Source organism: Styela clava, chromosome 2 (assembly GCF_964204865.1).
Source record: "Styela clava chromosome 2, kaStyClav1.hap1.2, whole genome shotgun sequence".
In the NCBI taxonomy this organism is placed as follows: Eukaryota; Metazoa; Chordata; class Ascidiacea; order Stolidobranchia; family Styelidae; genus Styela; species Styela clava.
This window is the reverse complement of record NC_135251.1, coordinates 6943390-6956453: the sequence shown is the minus strand read 5'-3', so window position 1 is coordinate 6956453 and position 13064 is coordinate 6943390. Positions and strand designations below refer to the sequence as shown.

Here is a 13064-nt window from a genome sequence, read left to right as displayed (position 1 = left end):
AGATCTTAGTAGTTGTACCATGTGTCTTGAGATGTTAATGGAGTAAATAAAAAACAAGTTGTAAAAGTATCTGCTGATTTTTATCTAGGCATAGCAATTAGTGTATGTATATGGTAAAATGCTATGCACAACAAACTGCAAGATATTTACAACATATTTGAATTCAATAGAAAAATGCTAAATTAAATTTAAGACATTGCATTGTAAATATCAATTTAGGGGTATGGTAGGTTAACAAAGCAAGCTACAAGATATGTACATTAGTCTTGGGAAACTTAGAAAGATTCAACAGAAAAAGCTTAAACAATCTGAAAGACTTTATTGTTAAAAAGTTTATTTTGTAAGATTATAAGTCTTATTTAGCCAGAAGGTCTGGTATGTCTACAAATACTAAAATATTTCAGCATTGGATCATGACTCTGACCATCGCTTTTGAGTTTTAATTCAAATTTACATGGTATTCAAACCCGGGAACTCTAACCTGTTACACCAAAATATTACCAACGTATTGACTACCAGACCAGATCATGCTACTAAGCATGATAACACTACATTGGCTATGCAAGCAAATAAAATATAAAAAAGCATTTACAGCCGAAAATCACTTGTACATTTGTTACTCATTTAATATAGCTTATGAAGCTGTATCAATCATTGTAAGTTATAATGTATGTCGTATATCAATAGTTGTAGTAATTTGTATTATATAAAAATAGCAAACAAAGTGAAACGTCAAAACTAAAATGTTTTTTCAAACGACACAATAGAATGGCACAAAAAAAAGTACATTTAGCCAATTGTTTGCACCAAGTGATTAATAGTACAGCCTGATAAATCAAAGACTATACAAAATTCAAATGTTTTTTACATAATTTTTATATTTCAGAAATTCTACTTCTCTAAAATTGGTCTATGTCCTCTCTTTATGACATGAATTGCATTGAAATCCAATTGATTGGCCACGCAGCCGTATAGTTTGCTACCAAAAACCATCAAAATTCAGCAAGTTCTAATTATTTAATAACGGAATTTTCGCTAGCCAAGATTAACTTAGCGCTACTTGAGCAAACTATTTTTTGTTTTTTTGCCTTTCTTGGTAAAGAAATAATGAAAAAAAAAAAAATACTTGAAAGCTAACACATCTGAACTATGTGGAAACTCAACCTAAGTTAACCAATCCAGAAAATATAGTTTATATCTAATTTATCGAAATAGTAGAAGTTTAAAAACGGATGAACATATATTTCCTAAATATCCAGGCTTGTCCGTGGAAATTTGAAACGTCCCATGGGATGGGATGAGACAGCACACATTTATATTCCTCAGGGGACACGAAACACCGCATGATTTTTGAGGAAATGATGGTAAAACATTTTGTTTTGGACTTCGTGTCCGTATACTTGAACACATTTCCCTTGTTAGGTATAAAGACAAAATATTATCTTTATTTGTTTTCCATTGTTAGTGTAATTCAGAGATAAGATATTTTTAGATAATTGTATTTCTCATATTTCAACCAATATGTAGCAGGACACCAAACACGTTTTCCCAACTACAATAAAAAATATTTTTAACTATCAGAATGCTAACATGTAGAAAATTGAAACATGACAAATTGTTGTTGGTAATTTTAGAAAATTATTTTTTATGTATTTCATAATACAATGAAAACTTATTTTATAAAGTAATATGAATTTGAATTACTCTAGCTGATATATGATTGTATGAATACGATACACAGCCAATAAATGAATTTCCAGTTTTTCATTGTTTTCAGAAAGCAAAGCTTGCAGATAATAGGGATTAGTCCAATTCAGACGCCCTCTCTCTGAGCCTCTTGTATATCGCTGCTATAAAATGTCATGACTTTTCGTTCAAATGAGCAGGAAATTTCACTTAGATTTCGTTGGAAAGCGTATTCACGCTTTATGCCAGCTGTTTCTCGAGGCGCGTGTGCTTTTTGCTCAACCATGTCGCGTTGAAATGAGAGAATATTTTTTTTTTGAAAAAAGTTTCGTTTTGAAATCGTTATGATTAATACAAGCGAAATTGACTCAATAACAAAGTCGCTCAGAAAGGAGAATTACGTCACCTCTCCAACACTGGTTATTCAAGATACAAAGAGCGCATGTTTTCGCTAGCAGTTTCGACCGAGCGCAATCATTGTTTGAACGATTGGTAGCATGTTCACGCGCAGAAAACGATTTCTAGCTCACTTAAATTACTTTCTTTCAAGTAATAGCAGATTCTTTGTATTTTTCTTAGCTTTCAAATACTTCTTGACATAAAACTCGGAGAATTGAAAATATGATAAAGAAAAATGACGTGCTACCGTGGCCTCGAACAATCGGGCAAGCATATGCCATGCTTGAAAACGACGCAAAAGTTTCTTATTGCTCTTGTTTTGACTTAGTCCACGATAAGAGGTATACATAAAGGATAATACTTCTTACTCACCAATTATATTAGGGCCATATTTTTATAAGCACTTAAGTGATCTCCCGGCTATATCCCATAATGGCATTATGAGCTATAAGTCAACAGCATTGAAATGCTTCCATGTGTATTCGATATAACTCAATTAACTAAAGTATAACAATAAGGTAACTCTGAAATGCAAAAATGCGAATGAATAATCCGATTGAATGAATAAACTATTCCCAGCACGATTGATACCAGTAATGTAACTTCTAATTTTGAATAGGTGAGAGCTGATTTTGCTCGTCGTCACAATTTAAAGTCATCATCTCACGGGGGGAAATCCCCTTTCTGGTTTTCTGGTGTGTTTGGTCTGAAGGTGGCTTCTGGACTTCGGAAGTTTCGAGACAGCATAAGTATTGACTTCGCTAGTTCTTCTTATCCAAGTTCAAACTCGGAACACTCTACTGGAGGGGAAGCCGTGAAAGAATCACCAAAGGTACGATATTAAATATGGTTGTTAAAACAACCAAAGTAAGAAATTGCTTCTACAATTATTGAATATCAGTTAGTTAAATAGTTTCATACAAGATATTAAATATTTATGTAGAATTTTGAACTTCTAGCCAAACAATGCAATTTGTAAACGCTATCTTTGACTGTTGCTACCCATAAAGTCCCTTTACGATTTCATTTTGTTATGAAGTCAATATATCTTAACTAAGTTTTTGTTTTTGAATCAGTAATCGTTCAAATATTTTTATCTCATTTAATACATCTGTGTGGACCAAAAAAATATATGGTATCGATAAATTCTCTTTGTTATTTAAACAAAATTTTTGAGACGTTATTGACCCCCTATATATCGACCTTTATTGGGTCCTTTTCAACTCGCCCTTCTTTATAAAGCTTTCAATATTTGCATGGGTTGAACATAAGCTTTTGAATCTTGATGATATTTAAAGCTAATCCGCAGTTCTGGAGTAATTTATTTTGACTGCACTACTTTGTATTCAACAGAAACATATCTGATGATTTTAAATTACTTCTTTTTTTGTACATAATAAGGACTCGAAACGAAAACTCTCAACGATTCCTGACGCAGTCGAAAGTGTTGCTGAGCCAAAAGTTCCACGGCCAAAACGAACAAAGACAAGCAAATCATTGACTGCGCCAAATACTAATAAAAGAACAGCAATATATTCACTAGAAGGGAGTAAACAAGTCTCGGGCATAATGAAAAACAAAAGACTACTTCACTGAAGATCGATGCAATTGGTTTGAATCAGATCCCAAGTTAAATACGCGAATGAAATGAGGTTGAACACATGATAACAAGTGATAACTCTGATACGAATTCAATAACTCCTGATACGGAAGACAATAAACAAGTCGGTGAGTTGTTACTTACATATTTTGCTATGGTTAGGATTAACAAGATTTTTTTCATGAATTCATTCATGTTTTAGTTTGAGGATTGGCAGCTTTAAGATTTTCATTCAATCTGATTACATTCATTATTCTTACGAATCATGCAGTTGATACAATACAGTAAGTAACTTTTCAAACCGTAAAACAATTTCAACTCATTCAAGCTGTTTATTAGATTTTGTATTCGTGCCACGGGCGATACCAGACATAAAATCAAAACCATGTGTTATTAGCACATTTTGATTCTTACAAAAACTTATCAATCAAGTCATGTAATTTCTTATTAATATAATATTCAGGTTCGGTGTTCAAGAAAACTCATCTACTTCCTCCAATTCTGGGAATGCCGGTCAAGAATGACACGATTCATATCCCGAGAACAAATAAAATTTCACCACGCCCAATGACAAGGCATCAGCAAGTATAACTCACTATTAGACCTATGTATCGTTTTCCCAAATTTTTGTTGTTGTTAGTATTCTTATTGTTGTTGTTTTGTTGTGATGCTTTCTCATTAACCACTGAAAAATTGTTTGGAAGTTTTCATTGGTTCACGATTGTATTTTTTGTTAGAAGCCTATGACCTTCATTTACTTTACAAATTTATGTGGGCTCAGTGGGGTTCGTTTTTCACTTTGAATTTTTGTGTGATGACGTCATCAAGTTCAAAACTGCTTGACTAATTGTTTGAAATTTTCAGTGATTAGCTAGCAAAAATAAACCCATTAATCGTCATAAAAAAATATAACTTCGTTGTTGTTCGTCGGGAAAAAGTTTGTTTTTATAACCCATTAGATTACTCTACTTGAACTACTTCTGATTACTCTGCGATCTCTTGATATTTTCTGCCTTTCAAAAATGCTCAATAAATCTGTTTCAATGTTTTGTCATATTTCCTATTTGTTACCCTTTTGTATAAAACTCTTTTCTAGTCTTTTTTTATTCAGTTTTGTTCCAGTTTCGCATGTCTCTTAACTTTCAAATTAACAATATTATTCTTTATTTGTCTTTATTATTATTTTTTTAGATTTCATTGGATCTAAGTTTGCAACATGAAATCAATCTGAAAGCAAATAAAAACGAAGCAATGAACTCGGAACATGTTGATCAGATACCACAGAAATCAAACACAACGAACGACCCTTTACCTAAATCTCCAACATTGGCATTCAGTGCTGAAAGTGAACAGAGGAACGAAGAAGATAATAAAAACATTACTATGGAAACATCACTTGGCCAAAGTGTCATAGACTCTTCTCCTGGCCATGTAAACGAGAAAGATGTCCACAACAATTTTCAGATTGAAGATGTTTTGGATGATGACAAGAAAGAAGCGTACAAGATACCAATGAGTTATGATTCTGGTTTGAATAGTAGTATTGACAACGAATATTTGCTTGAAGAAGAATACTATGCGGATGAACACATTGAAATGCCGTACGGAAGATTGAAAGGCGGAATACATGGGTGTGATGTTGTAATTTAGTAGTTGTTCTTGTATTGTTGTTGTTTGTTACAATTTTTGTTTTATACCGTGATCAATGGCATTTTCATTTTTTCAAGAGTGTTAATTTGACAACCTCCCGCGTGTCCACCTTAACATATAAAACTTTTCATCTGCCTTCTTTATGTATGACCAAATTCGCACTTCATTTTCTTGTAGTTCCTGTATAACAAAAATCAGTCAAAAATCTTGTGTGCCGTAAACTAAATAAATACTGAACCGTTTTTGCCAGTAGTTAGTTTCTCATGAGGTAATACAGTATATCGTGCGAGTCTATTACTATATTCACTATCATAAACAATAACCAAAGGCACCCTAAATTTCATTCCAGACAAAATTGAATTGTCGATTGTCTAGTGATTTTTATGCTTTTTTACAAATTTTAAGTATCGATTTTTGTAGAATTCGCTGTTATTTTGTGTTTTTAAATTTCTTACTTATATGTAATTACTTTCTTAATGTTTCTTCTTGTTTTTAGTCAACCGTTTGTTTATAATGTACATATAACATTGTCTAGTACTCGTCTTACTTTTTCGGACACATATATATAGTCAATACGGCGCGAGTGACAGCTCGCAGTAAACCGTGTTTGAAGGATTAAAAATATTTTGTATGGTCCCGAAATTTTAAATTCTGGAATTTGCCTTCCATTGATTATTCATACCTTGTTTATGTTGATTGCAGTCTTCCTGGTGAATTCAAAATTTTTATTATTTTTTATTATTGTTGTTGTTTTATTTCTCGGTGTACTTTACTACTGTGGATACTAGGTTTGTTGTGTATTCATCGTTGTCAGTAAAATTAGTAAATACCAACATACAAATTAGTTTTAGTTTTGTTAATAATAGTTAAGTGTTTCGTTTCTTACAATGTTCTGAAATTTCACAACTCAAGACGATTTTGAGGTCGAAATGGGATTGCCTTAAGATTATGTTCATTTACATGGCTAGTTAAATTGTAGTTGCATGTCTAGTTTTTGCGTTTCTTCTTTCTCTAATACAAGCTTGAGTTTACCTTAGTAGTAATAGACGTCCCAAAATGTTGGTAGAGCAATTAAAAAAGAGATAAATGTATACTGAGGATATTTATTATTGTAAGGATGGAAACATAACACAATAAGTGTTACTTCCGTAGTATATATCCCAGGTTAGGGTTAGGCCATAATATTTTTTCGAATTTCCTTATTTTAGTTCTATTACGAGTTCGGGGACTGACTGTGCTATCCAAGTGAATATACATACCCCTTGCCCATAGGTTTTAGTCCCTTTATACAACTTGATGTGAAGTAGGCGAACAATATTAGTTACCTTCATATTGGTACACACAATTCTGAAGCGTCGATATATTTAAATATTATTTTACAAAGAAATACAAATACATGCTATAAAATACAGGTTTTGACAAGAATATTCAGGTATCGTTTATTCTCTTTATTGGTTCTGCACACACCGCTTAACGCCCGAGGAGAAGAACTCAAGTATTATTTTAAACCGATTTATATGCCATTTCAAATACATTCTAAAATACATTTTTTGGATGTCGAATACATGTCGAATTTTTCAAAACTCGCATATCGATATAAATTCAGAAAAATTCATAGATATTGTATTTGAGAAAGCAGGAAAAATTGAAAATAAAATTGACACTAACACGTATGTGTCCGTTAAAGTCTGACCGAAACAGGAAGGAACGAAACATCAATGGGTGAAATGCATACTAGGGTGACAAAATCACCCATGTGATATTTTTTGGATCCATATCTGTCCAGCCGTTTGGACGCTACAGCAAGCCAAACAGACAGACTGACAAGCCGACAGACGCCCAGTATAGATCTTCGCCATTACTTTGAAGTCGCGTCAATTCAGGTACTCTAACGCAAGGTTTCCCAAACGGGGGTCCGCAACGATATGAAAAGAGTCTAAAACATATACGAATAAATCATCTGGCAATATTCGACAGTAGTATGTATTGGTTCAGAATTTCATGAGTTTTATTCCGTCAAAGGAAAAATCATTCTTCCTCGTTGGTTAGGCCCAGAAATTGATACGACATAGGATGGCCCTTCAAAAATAAGATTTACAACCAGTGGTCCGCGGCTAAATAAGTTTGGGAAATCTTGCTAACGGGTAATGGGGTGACGCCATTATACTGAAACTAAACCAGTTCATTTTGAATGCTGTGCGAAATTATGCTTCGGATATTAATTAAAACACTAAAATTCCAAAGGCTTCAGTTTATGAACTATCGAGATGAATGACGTCTTGTTTGTAATAGTAACTTCTTCCACGGAGTACAGCATTCTCGGAAGTTTTATACTCACATTGGTTGACGAAGAAATGGCGAAAATTTATGAGAAAGAAGAATATTTTTACCAATCGGCGGTTGTTTTGTTGTTGCCATGGAAACGAAACTTCAATTCGGACTTTCTATGAAACTCACATTATTAGGGTGGCAGGATAACCCACGTGGAAATTTCCAGATTGATCTAGCTGTTTAAAAGCTACATCTAAACAGATAGATATACAAAACGACTGAGGATAAGGGTATCCTAGAGCGAAGATCTAATAAATACAGATCAAAGCTAATCTACATTCATCTATCTTGAATGAAGTTTTGCTATTAATACCATTTTACATCCTCCCTAAACAATTTTGCAAAAAAGTCTTGTGGCTTATCTCAATACATTCGTTTGGTCATCGTAAAATTTTCGCGCAAGAGGACTGTTTCTTTCAAACAGAATTATTGCTTCAACATCTTTAAATATTTATTTAATTTAATAAAATGAAAAGGTGATACGAAATTATAACCAGGACACGAGGAATTATAGGCCACACGGCACGGAAAAATTTAAAGAGCCTAGTAGACCAATTCCTTTTTAATTATTCTGGAAAGACACCGCAATAATACTAAAATAAATTCTATAACACATTAGTTGAGAGGGAAGGCTATTTTTCACTAAAGAACAACAATAATTTTTAATCCCGTACGTTCGTTTTGGGTCGTCCAACTGTTAATTAAAAAGGATTACATCGATCGCGATTGAATCTACGGTGTACGGCAGATCGTACTGAACTAACTAACGGAGAGATGCCAGCAGATCGTTGGACTTCTTGAGACTGTTCAACAAACGGATCAACGTTACAACTATTTGACAATGCAGGAAGATTTCCAGAAATATAAGCTCCTGCCTGCGGTGCCTGTATACACACACCACCGGAAGCTGGTGCGTTTGCAAGACGATTTACAGAAATAGGATCCCGTGCCTGCGATGGTTGTATACTTAAACCACCGGATGCTGATTCGCTGGGAGGACGATTCCCAACTGGTGGTGGTCCAATTGCTGATTGCTCTGCTAGTGGTAATAATATGGCCCGCTCTTCATCTCCCGGAAATTGTTGTGACTGATCTCCAGATAATGGTAATGAAGGCCTAGCAATAGCTAAAGGACCAGGAGGAGGTAGCCCTATAGCTGGTTGCCTTGCAAGTACAGCATCTGAAAAAAACAGGAGTTAAGATTATTGGTACCGCGGTTGGTGAGTTCGAAACCAATAGGTGAGATTATCTGCAAAAAACTGGTGGAGTGCTTCTTCACGTATCAGAGTTGCCCACGCAATTACTGGTTATCACGGTATATTTTGTCATATACCACCTTGGCTGTAACTTGACTAGAAGCGATAATGCACACCATGATTGTACAGTATTAGAGAGATAAATGCTGAAAATGCAATCTTAAGTTTTGTATTGGAACCTAGTTTTACAACAATTTTACAAGTAGTACGAAGCGTAGTGTATCAAAAAATCACAGCTTTAATTTATGAATATGAGATCGACTTACCACGCTGAATGTTAGCAACAGTTGTGGTTAACGCATCCAATTGTTGTTGTATGTTTTGTAACACTAAATGCAAAAAAACACATCATTACTTCAATCATGAAATTTTTTCAAATTTTTCAAGAACTGAAAACTCACTAAACTGCCGAATTGAAATTAATGGCTGACATAGAAATCTAAGGGTCGGAATAAAACATCAATCAATATGTTAGTGCATATTAGTAATTCGAATGGCTAATTAGTCTCAGTCATATGGCGCGCTTTTCCCCCGTTAGCCAGCAATTACTTTCCTGTACGTCTGAAGTGACATTTTACAGTACCGTATTTTCATTGTTCTACAGAGCGTTTCAAAACACGATTTTTTTGTTTATCGATATTGCTGCTCAATATAGCTTAGGTACTTTATATTTTATATCCACTAAAATTAACTCAAAAATATTTGTTCTCACCTCCCATTATTTCACAATTATCCGGGCCAGGATTTTCAACAACAGCACCTGCCATGCAATAATTTATACATATGAGTTGAAATATCCTAACTTTCTCAATAACCTATTAAACATATTAAATTGTCAAGTTCGAAATCTGTATTTGCAGCGGGTTAAACTATACAAATAAGTTATTTTCCCGTTCAGCCTAGCCTATTCAACCAATCATAACTCCTATAATAATTTAAGCATGGGATTGAAGCTTTCAACCCTTTTTGAAGTATAGATATTTTTCGATCAGTAGAGGTTGCGCGAGACTAACTCCCAATCCTTTCTTTATGCCTTTGCGCTAGTGGATCCGTATGCATGTAATGCAAGGATGCTGTAGCAGGAATAAAATACCATAATATCCAATTCAAGAGTCCTGCTGCACACTAACACAAATATATTTCTGTAACGTTTCGTCTGACCAAAATCAGACTTCCCCAGACAAGCAGTTTACAACAATGTAACAACAATTTTGTTGTAAACTGCTTGTCTGAGGAAGTCTGATTTTGGTCAGACGAAACGTTATAGAAATATATTTGTGTTAGTGTGCAGCAGGACTCTTGAATTGAATATTATAGATATTTTTGCTAATTTTAATTGTGAAATTCAACAAGCATTCTATTTGCGAGTTTAAGTTGAAAGTTGAAAAAACGAAGGCAAACACCAATATTATTTTTTTGTCAGGTATAAGATCTCGGCTTGTGGAACACGACCCAACCTTCGATTCCAAAATATTTCTGGCCTGGATGTTGATTGAAAGGTAAATGTGCTCTGTTTCATAAGATTAAAGATTTAGACTTTGGTGTCGTAGAGAAAATAGGATGAATGGACTCCCATTTCCCTGATACGAAAAACGATGAGGAAAAACTCAGATCATAAAACTTTAATGTCTGCAAGTTATATTAATATCAATTCCAATTTTAGAATTCTACAAATTTCGGTTTGTGATTCTTGATTAGACAAATCAATTCGACTACCACCCAACCAGATTCAAACTAATCGAGTTCGACTACAAATAGCATATATATAAAAATAATTCTTTTTAAGCAAATAAATTGACTTCAACTCCGGTTAGACAAACAGATCGACTGCAACTCGTCATCCTGTTCCAGCAAATAAATTGACTCCAACTCCGGTTAGACAAACAGATCGACTGCAACTCGTCATCCTGTTCCAGCAAATAAATTTATTCCAACTCCGGTTAGACAAACAGATCGACTGCAACTCGTCATCCTGTTCGAGCAAATAAATTGACTCCAACTCCGGTTGGACAAACAGATCGACTGCAACTCGTCATCCTGTTCCAGCAAATAAATTGACTCCAACTCCGGTTAGACAAACAGATCGACTGCAACTCGTCATCCTGTTCCTGCAAACAAATTGACTCCAACTCCGGTTAGACAAACAGATCGACTGCAACTCGTCATCCTGTTCCAGCAAATAAATTGACTCCAACTCCGGTTAGACAAACAGATCGACTGCAACTCGTCATCCTGTTCCAGCAAATAAATTGACTCCAACTCCGGTTAGACAAACAGATCGACTGCAACTCGTCATCCTGTTCCAGCAAATAAACTGACTCCAACTCCGGTTAGAAGAACAGATCGACTGCAACTCGTCATCCTGTTCCAGCAAATAAATTGACTTCAACTCCGGTTAGACAAACTGATCGATTGCTACTCGTCATCCTGTTCCAGCAAATAAATTGACTCCAACTCCGGTTAGACAAACTGATCGACTGCTACTCGTCATCATGTTCCAGCAAATAAATTGACTCCAACTCCGGTTAGACAAACTGATCGACTGCAACTCGTCATCCTGTTCCAGCAAATAAATTGACTTCAACTCCGGTTAGACAAACAGATCGACTGCAACTCGTCATCCTGTTCCAGCAAATAAATTGACTCCAACTCCGGTTAGACAAACGACTCGAGAATCGAATTTCATTAAAATTACTTGAGGTTCAGGGTAATAAACAAAGCGACTCTAAATCGAGACCCCGATTTTACAAAAACTATCGACCCCAGTTTGAGTTCCGTTTGAGAATTAATTTAATTCAAATCCCCACTTAAAACAAGTTGAGCAACAAGTTAAACATGCGTTTAAATAGAATCATAGCTACCTGTTACTGTTTCAGTCTGCTGAACTCCATCTTCAGCTTTTAATTTTATGTTTGATGCTTCTTTACCAAAATCTTTATCATCTATAAATAAACCAAATTTTCAAATATTCACATTTCAATTGTACTAACTCTGTTTGTATACGAGTCAATTATCTTGGGACCTAGCTTCACACCCAACTCCTCGCGAATGGTTTACTATTGTTTTTCACACAGTGAGTGGTTGTACATTAGATATACAATAATAGCATTGCTTGTAAGCGTCGATCCGAGTCGTGTTAGGAGAAAAGACATGGCGTAGTTCATAAAAATTATAATAAATAAAATTACCGTTAATAGTATTTCATTCAGAAAAAAAATTGTTGTTGTTATTGTTACGCATTTACCCATTTCTTGATTAATGCAGAACAAAATAATTAACATGATGTGCGATTTTTGCAATGTAGTTTCAAATAGGCATGCACTTACCTTTGTCTTTAGTTATTTGATATTGAGCTTGTTCTTCGACCTCCTCACTCTTTTCGTCGTTCCCCGGGTTTTCTTTCTCCATGGCAATATAGCTGAATACTAAATATAAAAAGAAGAATCTAATTTGCTGTAGAAGAAATGCGATCGATTCAATAGTTAAAGTACCGGTATATACTAAGCTAATGTATGCGTTCGCGTGTGTTTGTGTGTCTTCAAGTCTTCTGCGCCAGACAATTCGATTAACTTTTAATATGCTTATAGTACACTACTGGTTGACTACTATATGCTAATATGCATAAGCAAAATCAAACTTAGGACGACGCGACATTCAATATAACACCTAAACAACCTCAAACACATACTCGGTCAACTTTGACTCGAGGCTTTTTAAATATTACAGGACATTCGCCAGTAACCCTGTTCTACCCCGCACATGAAAACAAACAGTATTTTTTTAAAATAAATACAAATGAGAATTAACGCATCTAAAATATATCAAAACTGGATTAACGACAGTATCGGCCAACCCAACAAACAAAATATACAAACAAATTTATTATCAACAATATGCGACGTTCTTTTACACAAGCTCGACAAATTGAAAGTTTATTGTGTAAATTGTCACACTGGCTTTACAATCAAGCTTCGAATAATACAAGCACCCTATTAATATACTAGAAAATAAGGAGTCGCTCAAAAGCAGAAATACAAATCGAGACTGCTAAACTTTCCTTTAAAGGTGGTTATCACGCAAACATTTTTGTGGAAAATTTCTATATGATTTTTTAAGATTTTTGGCATTTACCGCTTGCATAA

At 34.5% G+C, this 13064-nt stretch overlaps 1 protein-coding gene and 1 long non-coding RNA gene across 2 annotated transcripts; one reads left to right on the top strand and one right to left on the bottom strand.

Moving 5' to 3' along the window:
* The first annotated feature begins 4065 nt into the window (after nucleotides 1–4065).
* LOC144419843 (uncharacterized) lies at nucleotides 4066–7023 on the top strand. The gene is made up of 2 exons (XM_078109948.1): nucleotides 4066–4270; nucleotides 4877–7023. The coding sequence occupies exons 1-2, from the start codon at nucleotides 4193–4195 to the stop codon at nucleotides 5333–5335; spliced, it is 537 nt and encodes a 178-aa protein (XP_077966074.1). The 5' UTR covers nucleotides 4066–4192; the 3' UTR covers nucleotides 5336–7023.
* A 4348-nt stretch (nucleotides 7024–11371) lies between these two features.
* LOC120336615 (uncharacterized) lies at nucleotides 11372–12393 on the bottom strand. The gene is made up of 2 exons (XR_013479852.1): nucleotides 12249–12393; nucleotides 11372–11864 (listed from the first exon to the last, which is right to left on the bottom strand). It is a non-coding gene; the product is annotated as an uncharacterized LOC120336615 (long non-coding RNA).
* Between the last annotated feature and the right edge of the window lie 671 nt (nucleotides 12394–13064).